The sequence below is a fragment of the Lagopus muta genome, chromosome 2, assembly GCF_023343835.1.
Source record: "Lagopus muta isolate bLagMut1 chromosome 2, bLagMut1 primary, whole genome shotgun sequence".
Classification (NCBI taxonomy): Eukaryota; Metazoa; Chordata; class Aves; order Galliformes; family Phasianidae; genus Lagopus; species Lagopus muta.
Window position 1 is genome coordinate 5838148 of NC_064434.1, and position 17675 is coordinate 5855822.

The window sequence follows — 17675 nt, forward strand, 5'->3', positions numbered from 1 at the left end:
GCCCAGCAGCGGGAGCGGTGGTGACGGCCTTTGACCCACTGATGTGGGGATGGGGCAGCAGGAGGGACAGCTACTCTCTGCCAGAGGAAGGAAGGGAGGGGGGGTGAGGCACAACAGCCTCCAGCTTAAGCAGGCTGAGCCCTCAGCCTGGGCTGCTGGAGGGTTTTAATGCTTCAGAGCAGCTCCAGCTTGCTGCGTGCAGCCCTAGAGGATGCAGGGGATGGGTAAGTAGGGGACACGGGGACCCGACTCACATGGTGTTGTTCTGCTTGTAGTGCTGCAGTGCCTGCTCGGCCACAATCTCCATGAAGCGTGGATCATCCCAGGAGATGTCCCCAGGCACGGTGAGCGACAGTGGCTCTGAATCAAAGAGCTGCACCGTCACCTGCGTGTCTGCAGGGGCTGACGGGTCCTCGAGGTTGGGAGTTTTGGAGAACACCTGCAGGAAAAGAGGCACAGAGAGAAAGCTCAGTCCCCATCGCACCCCCACGCTGCCTCCCCAGCTCTGGCATCCAGCCCCACGGCCTCTATTGTGCAGAGGGGACCAGACAATCGCTTCTTTCTCCCCCTGACCCACTTTCCCTCACCCACGGAGGGGGGCCCAGAGCCTTTGGCAGAGCCCTGGGGACAATAGGGACGCACCGTGGTGACCTGCAGGAACCCATCGGTGCCCTGCGTGAGGTTTCTCAGGCGTGAGACCCAACCGAACTGGCGGTTGAGCTGGTCCAGGAGGCTGCTGGTGTTGAGCATCTCAGCCTGGAAGGCGCTGAGGAGGTCATCGTAGCGGCGGGTGAAGCGCTCAGCCAGGCGCAGGGCATCCTCAAACTGCTCCCGCAGCTGGCTCTGCACCGGGTCTGTCTGCGAGCAGTCTGCAGGGCATGGATGGAGGTCAGGGAGCACTACAGCGTCCCCATCCCCTGCATCCCCTGCACCCCCATCTATCCCATGCATTCCCATCCCCTGCATTCTCTACATCCCCCCCACCTCCATCCTCTAAATCCCCGTCCGTTGCACCTCCATCTCCTGCATCCCTCTTCTCCATCTCCTGTAGCCTCATCCACTGCATCCCTACCCCTCGTATCCGCTGAGTATCATTTCTCCTACATCCCCATCCCCTGCATCCTCTGTGTCTCCATCACCTGCATCCCCTGTGTCTCCATCACCTGCATCCCCATCCTTTACATCCTCCACATCCCACTCCCTGCGTCCCCATCCCTTCTATCCCCTTGTATCCCCGCTCCCTGCATCCCGTCCCCCTGTATCCTCATCCCCATGCCCCGCATCCTTTCATAACCCCCTCCCCACCTCACCCTGCACCTCCTCAGCCAGGCACAGCCCCCATCTTGCCCCCCTACCCACCCACAGCCAGGATCTCCCGGCACTTCTCGCACTCGTCCCGCATCCGCAGGCAGCCAGCTGAGTTGCGCCGGATCTCACGGCACACCATGCGATCAGTGCTGAAGTTACGGGGGTTCTGCAGAGAGAAATGCATTAGGGAGCTCCCCACATTTGGGACTGCCCAAAATGTGGCCACAGCAAAGGGAACGTTGGCCAGCCATGATCACCCCAGCAGAGATACGGAGACGCGGATGGTGGACTGATGGATGGATGGGGAATCATGGTTGGATGGGGACAATGGATGGGAGACCAATGGATGGATGGGGGACCATGGATAAGGGATCAATGGATGGATGGGGGACCATGGAAGGATGGGAACAACGGATAGGAGACCAATGCATGGATGACGGACCGTGGATGGATGGGAACAACGGATAGGGGATCAATGGATGGAGGGAGAACCATGGTGGGAGACCATGAATGGATGGGGGACCAAAGGATTGGGCAACCATGGGAAGATGGGGCCAATGGATAGATGGGGGACACGGATGGGGGACATCCCCCATTCCAGGCCTTGGTCCAACAAGCCCAGACTGCACCGCAGGGCTTTCGTGAACCATTCAAGCACTTTTTCCAGGCAAGTTTGACTTCACCGAAAAACATTTCCTGGCCCCAAACGAGACATTTTCCGGACCAGAATACTCTGTGCCAACCTCTGTTTTGCAATCAGCACTGTTCCCAGCTGCCCTGCGTGGAGCCATGGCTCTGACCCAGCAGACAGTGACGGAGGTGACAACGCAGGGATGGTGACAACATGGGGACGGCCCCTCATGAGCACATCCAAACCCAACACCAACTCATCCCTCTGGCATCTAGCCCCCCCCCTGAGGTGCAACTATAGGCGAAAACCACCCCAAAACCCATCCCAGTTCTGCTAACGGCAGAGCCTAAGGCTCCCAGGTTTCCATGTGGATTCTCCGCTGTCTCATATTAGGGTTGAGCTCATCCTCCACGCTGACAAGGAGGGGGAACTGCGGCGGTGCAGCGCTCCTACCTGACGCCCAGCCCCCCAGCGGGTGCTCCCAGGCGCCGTGCCCCCCATCCAGCATGCGCTGCGTCATCTCAAAGAGCGGCTGGAAGAGGCGGTGGAAGCCGTGCACTGGGTGCTGAAAGAAGGGGTGCAGCTCTCGGGACAGCCTCCTGCGTGGCACCAGGTGGACACGTTGCACAGGTGGGACGAAAGCCTCACGGAAACCACCGAAGGGCGGCGTTCGGAAGAAGGGGAAGGCGGGCCCGAAGAGCTGGGTGCTGTCCTGGAAGATGTCCTCCACGCCGTCCTCCATCAGCCCGAAACGCTCCTCCAGGTCCTCGAAGCGCCGCTCCTGCCGCTGCTCCCGATCCAGCAGCTCGTCGATGCGCTCGCCGTTCACCCAGATGGAGAAGGGCGAGGAGCGGTTGAGGAATTCCTCCAGCTGTGGTGGGATTGGGGTCAGCACAGAACCCCAAAAGCCCCACCGCCCCTATGACGCCTCCAGCCCAGCTCACCTGGCGGCCCACCAGCCCCGAGCCACTGTGGCATATCTTAGAGTAGACACGCATGCAGGTGTGCTTGAGGCAGGGCTTGCACTCCTCCCACAGTGACAGCATTGTCTCGTTGCACACCTCCTGCTTCTCTGCCAGCTGCTTCTCCTTCTCCAAGGCCAGCTTCACCGCCTCCTGCATGGCACAGCCCCCCAGATCAGCTCCCTGCAACCCTGCTCCCCCAGCCCTCCCCACCTCACTCACCTCCTTCTTCCTCTTGGTCTCTTCCAGCGTGTGCAGCATTGCCTGGTGCTCCTTGCTGGTCTTGTCCATCAGTGTCTTCATCTGCTTCACCCCATTGATGGCGTTCTCCACTTCAGTGTCAATGTACTTGCTGCCAGCTGCTGAGAGCTCTGCAGGGAGGGTGGATGGCGGGGGATGGATGGAAGGGAGGGAGAGAGGATGGATGGGAGGAAGGATGGAAGGGAGGGAGAGGGGGAGGATGGATGGATGGGACGGAGGACGGATGGAAGGATGAGCATCTGTGAGCTCACTGCTCCCAAGACGAGTCGAATTTCCCCCAGTGCATGCAAACACTTGCTCACAAAAGTCAAGTTCACAAAACTCAATAAAAAATTACTTAAAAGCCAAATCTTAACCCATCTGGGGCTGCATTCCCCTCCCCTCTGCAGACAGTATTTGGGCAGTGTCACCCATGGGTTCCCCCCCACCCAGCAGCCACATTTAAGCATCCAGATCCTGTCCCATATTCACATGAGGATGCTGAGCCCCATCCCCACAGGCGCAGCACTCACCCCTCCCCGCTGCCAGCAGTGAACGTCCTCCCCAAAAGCAATGGGTTCAAGCATCCTTTCCGTGCATCTCCCCACCCCTACACCCCAAAACCCCCCACTTACGTTTCAGCTCGTTGGGGGGCATGAGGCTTTGCTCCCCTTGGCAGACGAGCACCAGGCTGAGCAGGGCGAGCAGCGGCAGCGCCATGGTCCCCGTCCCAGAGCCGCCCAGACCTGCGTGGGTGAAGGCAGTGAGATGGATTGGGATCCGGGCACGGGGCTGTGAGTCAGCAGTGGGCACGGGGCCACCGCCGTGGGCACAGCGTCGGGTAGGGCTGTGCCAAACTCCGATGCAGCCAAGGCACCGAGCGGGACTTTCTGCTCCTCTTTTTCTTCTGCCTGCGTTCACACGGAGGGGGGGGGGGGGGGGGGGGGGGGGGGGGAAAGGGAAGGAGGGGAGGATATCGGGGGAGGCGAAGCCCCGCGATTTGCCCCCGCGATCCTGCCCCCCAAATAAAAGAAAGAGCGTTGTGCAATAGCTCAGCTGAAGCGTGTGGCTACTAAATGCCCGAAAAATAAAACGTTGTGCAATCGTCAGCTGCAGCGGGGCTCCGTCCCTCGGCTCAGCCTCTCCCTGCGGGGGGGGGGTCCTGGCCCTGTGCCCCACTGCACCATCGTTGGTGGGTGCTGCTGCATGGCCCCCATTGCTGCCCCCACAAAAATACTGCTGCCCCCCCCTCATTCCCGCCCCCCCCCCCCCAAAAAAAAAACCCTGCTAACCCCTCCCAGCCCCAAATGCTGATCTTCCCCCAAAATAACTGCTGCCCTTCCCCCCCCCCCCCCAAAATAAAAATAATAATTATGTCCTCCCATCCTGCCCAGCACACAGCATTGTGGGAAACTCCTGCCTGATGCATCACATCCCATGGCACAGAAGTGCTGGGGGCAACCAGGGGGGCATAGCTGTGCCCCCATAGCGAGTCTGTATGGACTGCCAGCAGCTGTGCAACCCCAACGGGAAAGGGAAGGGAAGGGAAGGGAAGGGAAGGGAAGGGAAGGGAAGGGAAGGGAAGGGAAGGGAAGGGAAGGGAAGGGAAGGGAAGGGAAGGGAAGGGAAGGGAAGGGAAGGGAAGGGAAGGGAAGGGAAGGGAAGATGAAAAAATACCTACGCTCAGTGCCGGCTGCCCCAGGAGCTCCGCCGCCCGCCCCCACCCGCCCCCTTTTATCCGCCCCGCCGCCGCGGGTCCGCCCAGCTCCCAGCCCGGAGCTTTCTGGAACCGGCCCCCCCCCCAGGTCCCCCCTCCTCCCCGTATCCGCCGTCTCCCCGACGCTGCAGGGATGGGCGCGGCTTCGCTTTCCCTCCAACCCTCCCCCTTCACTGGGGAAACTGAGGCACGCAGTGTCTCCTCCGCTGCAAGGCGGCACGGGGGGGGCGCGCCACCAAAACCTGCGCCAAACGAGAAAAGGAAATAGAAAGAAAAAAACCCCAAACAACCACAAAACAAACAAACCAAAGAACGACACCTATTGCAAAGAAACGCAAAGTGCCGAGCGCGGCTCCCGCAGCGATAAGCGGGCGCGGAGCAACGGATAACGAAACCCCGGGGGGGGACCGGGGTCAGAGCGGAGCGGGGCAGTGGGAGGAGCGGCTGTGGGCCGGTTAAGGGTTGGGTAGCGACCCCACGGAAGCGGAAAGGAGCCGCAGAGAAGAGCGAGGCTGCGGCGGAGCGGTGCGGGCACCTGGGGGGGGGTTGGAGTGTATGGGGGTGCGGGGCTGGGTATGGGTCACTGTACGGAGGGGGGTGGATGGAGGTGGGACGGTGGTGCGTAGGGATGCGGGAAGTGTGTGGCGTGGTTGTACGTAGGGGTGAGTGGGGGTTCTTGGGGTGTATGGGGCACTCGTGCATAGGGGTGCGTGAAGTTCGTGGGATGTGCGGGACTCTGCGGTGTGTGGGGGTGCACGGAGGGTGTATGGGGTGTTTGTGTTTGGGGTGTATGGGACACTGCATACGGGTACATGGGGGGTGCACGGGGGGTGTATGGGATGCTCGTGTATGGGGGTGCATGAGGGCGCAGGGCTGTGAATGGGACACTGCATAGGGTGCGTGGGGGTGCAGGGCTGTGAATGGGATGCTGTACATAGGGGTGCAGGGCTGTGTATAGGATATTTGTGTATGGGTGATGCATGAGGGTGCAGGGCTGTGAATGGGACACTGCATAGGGTGCGTGGGGGTGCAGGGCTGTGAATGGGATGCTGTACATAGGGGTGCAGGGCTGTGTATAGGATATTTGTGTATGGGTGATGCATGAGGGTGCAGGGCTTTGAGTGGGATGCTGTGTATAGGGGGGTGTGGGGCTGTGTATGGGACACTGTGCATAGGGGTGTGTGGGGGTGCAGGGTTTTGTATGGGACACTATGCATAGGGGTGTTCAGGGGTGCAGGGCATTGTATGGGACACTGCGTAGGGGGTGTGAGGGTGTGGGGTTGTGAATGGGGCACTTTGCATACGGGTGTTTGGGGATGCAGGGCTGTGAGTGGGATATTGTGCATAAGGGTGCACAGGGTGCATGGGATGCTCATACATAGGGGTGCACAGGGGTTCATGAGGTGTATGGGACTCTTGTTTATGGGGGTGTATGGGGGCTGTAGTGTTGCCAATGAGACAGTTGTGCATGGAGTGAACGGGACACTCCTGTATAGGGCTGCATGGGGTGTATGGGGCACTTGTGCAGAGGGGTGCATGGGGGTGAATAGGGCATTTGTGCATTCGGGTGCATATGGCTGCAGGGCTGCTCATGTGTGGGGATGCATGAGGCTGACCGTGTCACTCGTGCATTGGGTGCATTGGAGTGCAGGGCTGCATATGGGATACTTGTCCATAGGGTTGAATAGGGGTGCACAGGAGTTCAAAGGGGTGCGGGGCCATGCATGGGATGCTATGCATGGGGGTGCAGCAGCTGCGTTTCACATTCCTATTTCTGTGTGCTCTGTGCTCAAGGTTACCGCGGGGGAGGGTTTTGCTATCAGTTCTGCTCTCATAGCAGCTCTGCTCTTCTCCCACAGACCTCAGAACCAGCTGCGGAAGGAGGCGGGTGAGCTCACTGCTCTGTGGGCAGAAACACCACCTTCCTCACCCTCCCCTTTTTTCACCCTCCTCCTTTGAGGTGCAGATCCAGAGGCATTTAGTCTCCTTCTGTCAGCTTCTGAGCTCCCAGTGCACATCTGTGGAGTCATGGAGTTCCGAAACAGGAGCATCCAGCCATGGATGGAAGGGTACCATGAAATGATGGAGCTCCAGGATGAGCACAAGAACCCATGGGTAAAGGAGTTCCCAGACGTGTGGGCGAGGTACGACTTGGACTGTGGGATGGTGGCCGAGGAGGAGGATGTGACCTGGGATCAAGTGCTGTGCCAAAAAGAGAAATCACTCCGGCCAGACTTGGACAGAACGGTGGCCTTGCTGTTGCAGCAGATGCTGAAGGAGGGCATCGTGGTGCCGGGCAGTTCGCCCTACAACAGTCACCTGTACCTATTCTCCAAGAAAAATGGGGAGATGCGGCTGACACTCAACTTCAAAGCCATCCACAGAGTCATCTCCCGGCAGCCGACGGAAGTCCCTGCGCAAGGAGGACGTGGCGGTGGTGCTCAGCCCTCGCAGCCGCTATTTCTCCACCCTCGATCTGTCCTGCTGCTCCTTTGCCATCCCGCTGACGGCCACCTCCAGGCTCAGGTTCGCCTTCACCTTCCGAGGGCAGCAGTATCTGTTCACCCGCCTGCCGCCAGGCTTCTACCTCACCAACAGCATCGTGCACCGCCGCGTGGTCCGCATGCTGGCCCAGCTGCCCCCAGAGGACAAAGGCTGGGTGTATTCTTTCGTAGATGATATGGTCATCGCTGGGAGAACCAGTGAGGAGACCACAGCCCGCACAAGGAGGGTTCTGCGGCTGATCCAGGCCACTGGTTTTAAAGTTAAGCTGCGGAAGGCACAGCTGCTGTGCTCCGAGGTGGACTACCTGGGGATGAAGCTGTCAGCACGCGGCTGGGAGCCGCAGGCAAGCAAACGGGAGTACATTGCGAATGTCCCACCCCCATCGGATCCAAGCAGCCTCCACTCGCTGCTGAAGACACTAGGCTATCATCAGCACCATGTGGAGGACTATGCAGAGCTGGAGCTGCCTCTGCAGCGGCTGCTGAAAGAGAAGTGGCAATGGGGCTGGGAGCAGCAGCAGGCGCTGCGGAGGCTGATACAGGCCGTCCTGACGGCGCCGGCATTGCGCTTCGTCGATCAGTCGCAGCCATTCATCATCAGGCCGACGGTGAGCAAAGAGACCACGGGGGCTGCTCTCCTGCAGGAGAATGAGAAGGGGCAGATGGTCCCCACCTGGTACAAGTCCGACGTGCTGAAGAAGCACCAGGTGTTCTATTCGCCCGAGGAGAAGCACTGCATTGCGGTGGTCAGAGCAGTGCACGTGTTCCAGGATCTCATAGGGCCAGCTCCGATCGTCATCCAAATGCCCCGTTCCCCTTGGAAGTACCTCCTTTGGGGTGACACCAAGACCTTCTGCTGGCCGACCCCCTGCAAGAAGCAGTGGAACTTGCTGCTGGTCAATGGGGGGGAAAACATCCCCGCAGCCCCACAGCCCTTAGGCGCGCCGGTGCGCTCTGCACCTCGCCTACAACAGATACCATCCAATGTGCCCCGCAGAGATGTTTGGTTCACAGCAGGGAGCTGGGCCTGTACGGCAGCCTTGGGCTTTGCTGCCACCAACCTGGAGGAGCGCTGGCTGCTGGGGTTGATGCAGCATGGCTCACCGGCAGGCGTGGAGCTGGAGGCCATCAGAGTGCTGCTGCAGGAGCACAGGAGCTCCAAGCCCTTGTACATCTATGCCAAAGCCAAGAGCGTGGTGCAAGGGCTGCAGGATGGGAACAGCGAGGTCATGGAGGTGGGCAATGAGCAGTTGTGGCAGAGCATCTTGCAATGGGTGCGTGCCAACCCGGGGGTGCTGCATGTTGGGCACAGCGGGGATGGGGAGGAGCTGAAGTGGAACCGGAAGGTGGTGGAGAGAGTGCAGAACATCCAAGTGTCGGTGTTATCCGCTCATGGCCAGCGGGTGTGGGAGCCGTCCAAGCATGAGAGGCAGGAGATCGTCGCCCTCAGCCATATGGGGCACGTGGGGGTGAGGAAGATGCTGAACAGGGTATGGCAGGTGGCACACTGGGAAGGGGACCGTGAGCAGGTGGCCCAGTGGGTGCAGCGCTGCAGCTGCACCAGTAGCCGCCCGCAGCCCCAGCGCATGGAGGGGCCGTGGTCGCAGCTGCAGCTGGCCCACATCAAGGGCCTGCCCACCTCCTCGAAGGGCCATTCCTCCCTACTGGTGCTGCTGGATAAGTTCTCGAGGTGGGTGGACGCCTTCCCGATGAAGAAAGGCAACGTGGAGGAGGTGGTCGAGCTGCTGCAAGTGCACGTGGAACACCGGTTGGGGATGCCGTGCTGTGTCAGTGTGGGGCACCGTGAGTATTTCCTGCGGGAAGCGGTGCAGATGGGGCTGCAGATGGATGTGGATGTGCAATACCCACCACCACCCAGCTGGGTGGCAGCCATCACCACCAGCCTGCAGCGGCTGGCCCAGAGCGCAGGCAAACACTGGGCAGACAGCTTGTCGCTCATCCTGGCTGCCCTTAGGGCCACGTGTGTGCGCAGCGAGGTGCTTGGTCCCTACCAGCTCTGCTTCCATCACCCGCTGGTCCTCAGGATCAGCCCCAATGAGGAAGAGGCAGCGCCTGACCCCGCTGAGCCCCTCCTGCTCTGGCTGGCACGGCTGCGGGAGGACAGGGCTGAGTACAGGCAGAGGGTGGAGGAGGTCATGCAGAGTGTAGACTGTGATGCTGAGTAGGGCTCAGGGGCTGCAGGATGGTACTACTCCTCTTGTAGTATCAGAAAACCATTCAGGTTGGAGAATACCTCTAAGATCACCAAGTCCAACCCCAACCCATCACCACCATGCCCACTAACCATGTTCCATGCCACTGATATCCAGACCTGTGTTCTTTGCCTGAACCAGTAGAATTTGGATGCTCCATCAACCTGTGCCACTGATACAGAATCATAGAATCATTAAGGTTGCAGAAGACCTCTAAGATCTCCAAGACCAACCACAACCCATCCCCACTGTGCCCCATAACCATGTCCCGTGCCATTGATATCACAGAATCATAGAATCATAGAATGGCCTGGGTTGCAAAGAAGCACAATGCTCATCCAGTTCCAACCCCCCGCTGTGTGCAGGTCACCAACCAGCAGCCCAGGCTGCCCAGAGCCACATCCAGCCTGGCCTTGAATGCTTGCAGGGATGGGGCATCCACAGCCTCCTTGGACAACCTGTGCCAGTGCCTCACCACCCTCTGGGGGAAAAACTTCCTCCTAAGATCTAAGCTGAACGTCCCCCCTGTCTCAGTTTATAACCATTCCCCTTGTCCTATCACCATCCACCCTCATAAACAGCCGTTCCCCCTCCTGTTTATACGCTTCCTTCAAGTACTGGAAGGCCACAATGAGGTCTCCATGGAGCCTTCTCCTCTCCAAGCTGAACAAGCCCAGTTAATATCCATACATGTCCCTGCCCTAGTCTGTAGGATCTGTTGGCCACCTCATTCCTTTCATATGGAGTCACAGAATCATGATGGTCAGAAAAACCCTCCAAAATCACCAAGTCCAAACACGGGCCCATCACCACGTCCCGTGCCATTGATATCCACTACCTGAAACCCATAGGTTCTGAAGGTTCAGCCACCCCATTCCTTTCCTATAAAATCCCAGAATCATGAAGTTAGGAGAACACCTCAAAAATCACCAAGTCCAACTCCATCTCCACCATGTCCACAAGTGCCACATCTCCACATTTCTTGACTACCTCCAGGGATAGTGACTCCATCACCTCTCTATTCCAATGCCTTACCATGGAAGAAAGGGAGGAATCCACCAAATGCACAGGGCCACCAACCTCATCCTGTCCAATGAGGGAGGCAGTGCTGGGAATCCAGCCTGCACAGTCACCAACGGACAGGGCATGGGAGAGGGAGAGGAGCAGGAAGGGATTGGCTGTGTGTGAAATGGGACCAGAAGCCGCTACTTGTTCTGTCTTGTATGTTTTTTTAATCTGGGCCAGTCGCTGTAGTCTGCCCTATCTTGTATTTTCTTATTAAAATCTTTTCTAAATCACATCTGTGCATTCGTGCTCTCTGTCCCACGAGTGTGTGCTGCAAGGACCCCCATGCATCCACTGTGTGTGTGTATCAGGCAGAGGGTGGTGAGCATCACTGGGGGTAGAGCCAGAGGGGGTCCCAGTGAAAGGACTGGGCATCTTTCCCCTCCAGCCATAGGATGGCAATGGTGTGTGCCCCCAGAACCACCTCCTGTGACTGAGCTCAGTGCAGGGCAGAGGACATCCCCACAGCACTGTATGGGGCTCGTGGCCTTTAGGAAGTGGTAGTGGTGAGGCTTGGTGCGCTCACCTGTTCCCTCCTCCCCTGACCTGGGAGGTAGGAAACAGCAGAGAGACTTGAAAATGTTGGAGAGGCTCTAGGAGGAGAGCTAAGACCCCCAAAAATGGGATGGGAGCATCCAGAAGCCATTCCAGAATCAGGAGGAGGGCAGGTGTTGGTGGCCTCCATGTCCCACCTGTGGCCATGCTGGGAGGATGGTGGCCATGTGAGGAGGATGGTGGCTCTTCAGGAAGGTTGGCGGCCATGGGAGGAGGAAGTTGGCCGTGCAAGGAGCCTGGTGGTCTTCCAGCAGGGTCTCGCCAGAGGGCAGCAGCAGCCCTGCAGAAAGCATGCACACTAAGCAGGGTCTTTTAAGCCCCTCACACTCCCCCCTGGTGCTGGGATTTCTCCTCCCACCATTCTTTTTGTTTCCTCCTTCCAAAGCCGCTGGTGGTGTCTCAGTGGTTCCCAGCACTGTGGGGATGAGGCATCCCAAATGTACCCAACCCATGTGGTACCCCCACCCCACGTCTCTGAGCCAGGACCACAGCACCAAACCACAGCACCCGCAGCCCCAGCTAGAACCATGAGCTCAAAGCAGGACCCCAGAACCCGGACCATAGCAACTCGTGTCCCTGATCCAAATGTGTGTGCCCTGCCCAGCACCCCAGACCCCAAACCTCATCTCCCTGTGGCCTTGACCAGGCCCCGATTCCAAACCCTTCAGCCCGATCCTATGCACCAGAATCACATCCCCAGACTAAGACCCTGTAAGGGACGAGACAAATCCCACCCCCGAACCGTAAATAACAAACCCCAGACGCCATCTCCCCATGGCCGTAATGAGGATCCCATCACCAGACCAGGACCCCATCCCCATACACCAGGACCCCATTCCCAGTCCAAAGACCCCCATTCCCAGATCCAAAATCCCCCACTACCACTGGGCACAGCCCCCGGCACGCCATCCCCATCCACCTCCCCAGAGTTCTCCAACCTCCTCCCCACCCCACCCCTCCCCTTGGCCGGCACAGCGGCGTTCCGTGGGACATTTGGTAGTCATTAGGGCCGGAGGGAAGGAGGCAGGCGCGAGAGCAACCTTTCTTCTCCAGCTCATATCCCGGCGCCTCACGCTTGGGTGGACGGCAGCCAAGCGCGGCTGCGCTCCCCGCACCCCATCCCGCAGAGGCCATGGGTGAGCGACTGGCCCTGGGGGTGCACCCCAGCCAATGGGGTTGCTTCTGAAAGATCCCAAAGGCTTTTGATCGGGACAAGGAAGGGCAGCGGGGTGCCCCGGCCATGCTCGGCAGCACGGCAGGAGGGGACGTGAAGGGACGGCTGCAGGGATCGGGACGGTGAGGCCCCCACTGCGTCCCTGCTCTCATCCGGGCTGTTCGGGGCGATGAGAGGTGAGTGAGAGACGGAGTCATGGGGAGATGTGAGGTAAGGAGCGGGGCTGGTGGCACAGTAGTGCCCGAGTAGGGGGTCCACGCTGCCATCCGCAGTGATAGGAAGTGATCCCAAAGCCCTCTGAGGTGTTGTCCCACCTCTGAAGACACCCATGGCGGTGGTTGGGGGAGGGGGGTGGGGAAAGGGCAGACGTCCTCCTCACAGCCCAGCGCTGGGCAGAAAAGCAAACACGGGACAACATTAAGCAGGAGAGAGACGCAGAAGGCAGAGGGAGGCCCCCCCAGCACCACCGCCCTGGGTTTCCGTGGGGGAGGCAGGGTTTATAAGCGGGGGATGCTGGAGTTGCGGCACTCCGCCATGGGATGCGGCCCCTCGCGGCACCCTTGGTGCAGCAACCTCAGCGCTGAGAGCTGGCTGCGGGGCAGGTTGGGGGGCTTGGGCAGGGGGGAGGCTGTGGAGCTGACCGTGTGCAGTCCTCGGATGGGTATCGGCAAGACACGGGGGATCTGTGGTGCTTGCCATGCATGCAGAGTGCTTGGGAAAGGGGGGTCCTGGGCTCACTGCTGTCCGTGTTGTGGACCAGCTGCCCATTGGGATGTGGCAAAGTCCTTCGGGTTGGGGGATGGCCCTGTATCCACTTTTATGCTTTCCAGGCGAAATAAAGGGATGGGACAGCTCAGAAAATGGAAAAATATCAGAAATGATATTTTTGGTAATGAAGCAAGCTCAGAGGTTCTGGACAAGCCCTGCAGAACCAAAGCAGCCACCAGGCTTCGGGTGAGATCCCCAGAGCCGTGATGACATTGGACTGCAGCACCTTTTGGGGAGCCACCTCTCTCCTTTTGGGGCTTGGATCTACTCCGTGCCCTGTGCAAGGGTTTAGTGAATCCTTGGAAGGGATTTTCACCCAGGAAGGTGTCACTGCGGTTGGGCTCTCCCCTCAGCCTTGCTGGGGCTCTGGTGGCACCAACCTGCTCCTCGTATTGCCTTTCAGCAGAGGACCTGGTGGGAGGAGAGGAGGAGGAGATGCCATCCTTCTGTTACCGACCAAACGGTAAGGAGAGAGGCCACCTTATGCATGGGGTAGGCAGGGGCAAAGGCTGATGCATCCCCTTGTCCATCCATGATCCATCCCCGATCCACCTCTGATCTATCCCTGATCCATCCCTCTTCCCTCCCTAATCCATCCTGTGGCACAACCCTGATCCACCCCCTTGTCCATCCCTGATCCATCTCTGATCTATCCCTGATCCATCCCTCTTCCCTCCCTAATCCATCCTGTGGCACAACCCTGATCCATCCCTCTCCTGCTCAGGCAGGGCACGGGGTGGCTGCAGCCAGTGCCAGAAGAACCTGTCCCTGCAGACAGCTGTCAAAGTCCTCTACGTCTTCTCCGTGCTGCTCATCGTGGCTGTGACCGTGCTGGCTGCCCTGGGTGAGCACAGGCAGGGCTGGGGGCTGGCTCCTTCCCTCCCTTCTTCCTTTCATGGGGAATAGTTGGGCTCCATGGAGAGGGGCTGAAGCAGCCCCACATTCCAAGCTCCCAAAGTGACAAAGTGAAGGGACTCCATCTATGGGAATGTGGGGATTTGGGGGGTGTCCTGCAGGTGCTGTATGGCTCTGGGGGTTCCACTGACACCAATGAAGATCAGAAAGCCTTTGGAGACATTACGGGATTCCCAAGCCCTTTGGTATGAATGGTGATGGCTGTGCTGTCCCCTCACTGCCCACTTCCCCTCCACAGTCTTCAAGAAAGTCAACTCCATCTCTGGAGACATCAGCTCGGCCCAGATGTACTATGAGGAGAAGATCTTGTCCATCCAGGAGGACCTCCAGGAGTTAGGTGAGTCTGCATGGGCTTCTCCCCAGCCACGGGGCTGCAGTGTCCATCACTGGGGTCTGCGGGGATGGTGCATGGGCTGTGGGGTGGCTCCCATGTTTGGCTGTGTGGGGACAGAGTATGGGGTGGGCTATGAGGTTGTTCCCATGGTTGGCAATGCAGGGAGGGAGCATGGGTTGGGTTTTGGTGTGGTTCCCATGGTTGGTGGTGTGGGGATGGGGAGTGGGGTGAGCTATGATGTTCCATGGTTGGCAGTGCAGTGCTGGACCCCTTTGCCCTCCCTTCAGATGAGAAGAGCTCAGGCAATTGCTCCCTCTGCCTGGAAACAGGGCAGCTGGGCCAGGAGCTCAGCAAGCTGCAGGGTGAGCTGGAGGAGATCCAGAAGATGCTCTTGGTTCAGGAGGTCCTCCTCGACCGCACCTCCCGCACCCACGACATGCTCTCATCCAGCAGCAACGAGATCAGCAGTGAGGTGGCCGACTGCTCCTCCTCCACCCGACAGCTGAACGAGAGCGTGGGGCAACTGGTGACCCAGCTGGGGGGCTGGCGGGCCATCACCTCCCAGCTTGATGGCTCGCTCAAGGGCTTGGAACAGGAGCGCTTTGACGTGCGTGCCGCCATGCAGCAGCTCAACTTCACCTTGGGGCAAACCTCAGACTGGATCCAACTCATCCAGAGGAAGACGGACGAGGAGACGTTGACGCTGCAGAAGATGGTCACCGAGTGGCAGAACTACACGCGGCTCTTTGCAGGACTGCGGGCCACCTCCACTGAGACGGGTGAGCTGGTCAGGAGCATCCAGGCTGGTGTGGGTGCTGCAGCCCGGCAGGTGGGCCAGAACGCCGAGGGCATGCACGACCTGGTGCTGCAGGTGATGGGGCTGCAGCTGCAGCTGGACAACATCTCCTCCTTCCTGGATGACCACGAGGAGAACATGAACGACCTGCGCTACCACGCCAAGTATGCGCAGAACCGCACGGCTGAGCGCTTTGAGACGCTGGAAGGCCGCATGGCCTCGCATGAGATCGAGATCGGCACCATCTTCACCAACATCAACGCCACCGACAGCCACGTGCACAGCATGCTGCGCTACCTGGATGACGTGCGCCTCTCCTGCACCTTGGGTTTCCATGCCCATGCTGAGGAGCTCTACTACCTGAACAAGTCCCTCAGCCTGGTCCAGGGCACCACGGACCTTCTGCGGGAGCGCTTTGGATTGCTCAGCGCCCGGCTTGACTTTGACATCCGCAACCTGTCCATGGTGATGGAGGAGATGAAGGTGGTGGATGTCCGGCATGGAGCGATGCTGAAGAACATCACCATCTTACGAGGTGAGGAGCATCTCAGCGTGGGTTGGGGTTGGGTCTGTTGGGTTTGGAGGCTGTGCCTGATGGGGGAAAACAGGTTTGGAGGCTGAGTCTTGGAATCATAGAGTCATGAAGGTTGGAAAATGCTTCCAGGATCATCAAGCCCAGCTGTTAACCATCACCACCATGCTCACTCATAGAATCACAGAATCACAGAATTGTAGGGGTTGGAAGGGACCTCCAGAGATCATCGAGTCCAACCCCCCTGCCAAAGCAGGTTCCCTACACCAGGTAGCACAGGTAGGCATCCAGGCAGGTCTTGAACATCTCCAGAGAAGGAGACTCCACCACCTCTCTGGGCAGCCTGTTCCAGTGCTAATCATGCAATCATTCCAGCTGGAGATCTCTAAGATCCCCAAGTCCAACTCCAACACATCCCCACCATGTCCGCTAAACCAAACCATGTCCCTAAGTGCCACATTTCTATGATTGAGCACTCTGCAGCTTTCCCCTTGGCGCAGGTGACCCCACTGCTGGTCCTGGTGGGGAGGGCACAGACAGACCGGGACAAGGATGCCTAAAGCTTCCCATGGGGACTTCAGTGGCCTGGGGACATCCATCCACCTGCATTCCCAGGCCCACTGTTCCCAGTCCTGTCTAGGGCATCCCACCAAGTGCCAAGAGCACCAAATTCAGCCCTTTTGAGCGCTGCCCCTTGCTGCCTTTGGCTCCAAAAGTGTAACTCCAGGAAGAAGCACTGGTAGTGTCCCTCAGGCCCTCTGTTACAGCCACACCCCATGCATCACACTCATTCCTCCCTCTTCCTCCTGCAGGTGTGCCAGGCCTCCCAGGTCCCCGCGGCCTCAAGGGTGATGTTGGCATCAAGGGTCCCGCAGGAAGCAAAGGAGAGAAGGGCGACGTGGGCAGCCTGGGCTCTCCAGGCCCTCCTGGCTCCCCCGGACCTCCTGGTCCCCCGGGTCCCCAGGGGGAAAGGGGTCCCCTGGGTGCAAAGGGTTTTCCTGGCCTCAAGGGCGCTAAGGGCAGCTTTGGGCAGTCTGGATCCAGGGGACAGATGGGACCTAAGGGAGATGTGGGTCCCCCAGGGCCAGAGGGGGGGCCAGGACCAACAGGACCCCCTGGTCCTCAAGGAAAACTGGGGCTCCCCGGGAACCCCGGGGCTGTGGGACAGATTGGCCCCATGGGTCCCAAAGGAGACCCCGGCTTGAGAGGCCCCCCAGGACCGCCAGGTCCCCCCGGTCCTCCTGGCCCATGATGCAGACCTTGGAGCCATGCTAATGGCACTGGGATGGAGGAACTCCTTCCAGCTCTGAGAGCATCCCCTGCTCCCGCTGCCAGCCCCTGGGGACAGGGCAGGAAGGACCCTAGGAGGTCCAGATATCCCCAGCATGATGCTTTTTGGGGTGCACGGGGCTGGTCCCTGGCTCTTGAGTGGGCTGCAGAGTCCTGGGGCTTGGGGTCCCCGCAGGACGAGGACCTGTATGGGCTGGGGCACAGCTGGCTTGTGCCCTACTTCCGGCCACCTTCACCCCTCCTTCCCTGGCTGCACCAGCAATGTAATCCTGGCACAATAAATTTGTATGGGGACAAGTGGTTCCTGCCTTTGGGACATGGGGTTGGGGGGGGGGGGGGGGGTTCAGGAGGGCTGGGGAGGAGCCCAGATCCAAACCGGGGGCATTGGCGTGGTACAGATGGTGGAGTGAGATGGGAGCATCCCACAGAGCTGTCCCCAAGCAGGGGACACAGACACACAGATGTACATGCACTTATGGTCACTAATGGAGAACCCCTCCTGTCCCCAAAGCAGGGCCCCTGGAATCTGTCCCCATGTCCCAGGCCAGTAGGCAGGGTGTGGGTTGTTTTTCCCTGGCGGAGGGCAAGGAGGGGGCAGCTGGAGGCCCCAGGTACCCGAGCTGGGGCCTTGGTGCCAAGAGCAACACGGAGCTGGGGAAAACAGCCGGCCC

At 59.4% G+C, this 17675-nt stretch overlaps 3 protein-coding genes and 1 long non-coding RNA gene across 7 annotated transcripts in view; 3 read left to right on the forward strand and 1 right to left on the reverse strand.

Annotated features, from left to right (window-relative positions):
- The window catches only part of LOC125689838 (uncharacterized), a 32773-nt gene extending 21900 nt beyond the window's left edge, over positions 1–10873 (forward strand). The window contains exon 2 of the long non-coding RNA XR_007375424.1: positions 9941–10873. This is a non-coding gene — a long non-coding RNA (uncharacterized LOC125689838). The remainder of the gene's footprint in view (positions 1–9940) is intronic.
- On the reverse strand, positions 251–3887 carry CLU (clusterin). Its single transcript, XM_048937509.1, has 8 exons — positions 3777–3887; positions 3124–3272; positions 2884–3054; positions 2398–2810; positions 1941–1944; positions 1360–1474; positions 643–869; positions 251–439 (listed from the first exon to the last, which is right to left on the reverse strand). The coding sequence occupies exons 1-8, from the start codon at positions 3859–3861 to the stop codon at positions 251–253; spliced, it is 1353 nt and encodes a 450-aa protein (XP_048793466.1). The 5' UTR covers positions 3862–3887.
- Positions 5178–10873, forward strand: LOC125689770 (uncharacterized). Its single transcript, XM_048937361.1, has 2 exons — positions 5178–5383; positions 6718–10873. Exon 2 carries the CDS (start codon positions 7482–7484, stop codon positions 9546–9548), a length of 2067 nt encoding a protein of 688 aa, XP_048793318.1. The 5' UTR covers positions 5178–5383; positions 6718–7481; the 3' UTR covers positions 9549–10873.
- A 1310-nt stretch (positions 10874–12183) lies between these two features.
- SCARA3 (scavenger receptor class A member 3) lies at positions 12184–17321 on the forward strand. Of its 4 annotated transcripts, none has more exons than XM_048937390.1 (6): positions 12184–12545; positions 13541–13600; positions 13862–13981; positions 14291–14389; positions 14674–15717; positions 16527–17320. In XM_048937390.1, the coding sequence occupies exons 1-6, from the start codon at positions 12539–12541 to the stop codon at positions 16964–16966; spliced, it is 1770 nt and encodes a 589-aa protein (XP_048793347.1). In that variant the 5' UTR covers positions 12184–12538; the 3' UTR covers positions 16967–17320. The 4 variants fall into 4 exon arrangements, with proteins under 4 accessions (XP_048793347.1, XP_048793348.1, XP_048793346.1 ...); XM_048937391.1 differs by having other exon boundaries at positions 13544–13600; XM_048937389.1 differs by lacking the exon at positions 12184–12545 and adding an exon at positions 12789–12967 and having other exon boundaries at positions 16527–17321.
- The last annotated feature ends 354 nt before the right edge of the window (positions 17322–17675 follow it).

What these genes read in the sequence shown, in the direction of transcription:
- CLU (XM_048937509.1), bottom strand. Translation starts at nt 3,861, where the DNA reads ATGGCGCTGCCGCTGCTCGCCCTGCTCAGCCTGGTGCTCGTCTGCCAA. An exon ending in CCGGGAGATCCTGGCTGTGG is followed by an intron (nt 870 to 1,359) that starts GTGGGTAGGGGG and finishes CATGCCCTGCAG; the next exon opens with ACTGCTCGCAGACAGACCCG. An exon ending in GGTTCCTGCAGGTCACCACG is followed by an intron (nt 440 to 642) that starts GTGCGTCCCTAT and finishes CTTTTCCTGCAG; the next exon opens with GTGTTCTCCAAAACTCCCAA.
- LOC125689770 (XM_048937361.1), top strand. Translation starts at nt 7,482, where the DNA reads ATGCTGGCCCAGCTGCCCCCAGAGGACAAAGGCTGGGTGTATTCTTTC.
- SCARA3 (XM_048937389.1), top strand. Translation starts at nt 12,880, where the DNA reads ATGCTGGAGTTGCGGCACTCCGCCATGGGATGCGGCCCCTCGCGGCAC. An exon ending in CGCTGAGAGCTGGCTGCGGG is followed by an intron (nt 12,968 to 13,540) that starts GCAGGTTGGGGG and finishes ATTGCCTTTCAG; the next exon opens with CAGAGGACCTGGTGGGAGGA. An exon ending in GAACATCACCATCTTACGAG is followed by an intron (nt 15,718 to 16,526) that starts GTGAGGAGCATC and finishes TTCCTCCTGCAG; the next exon opens with GTGTGCCAGGCCTCCCAGGT.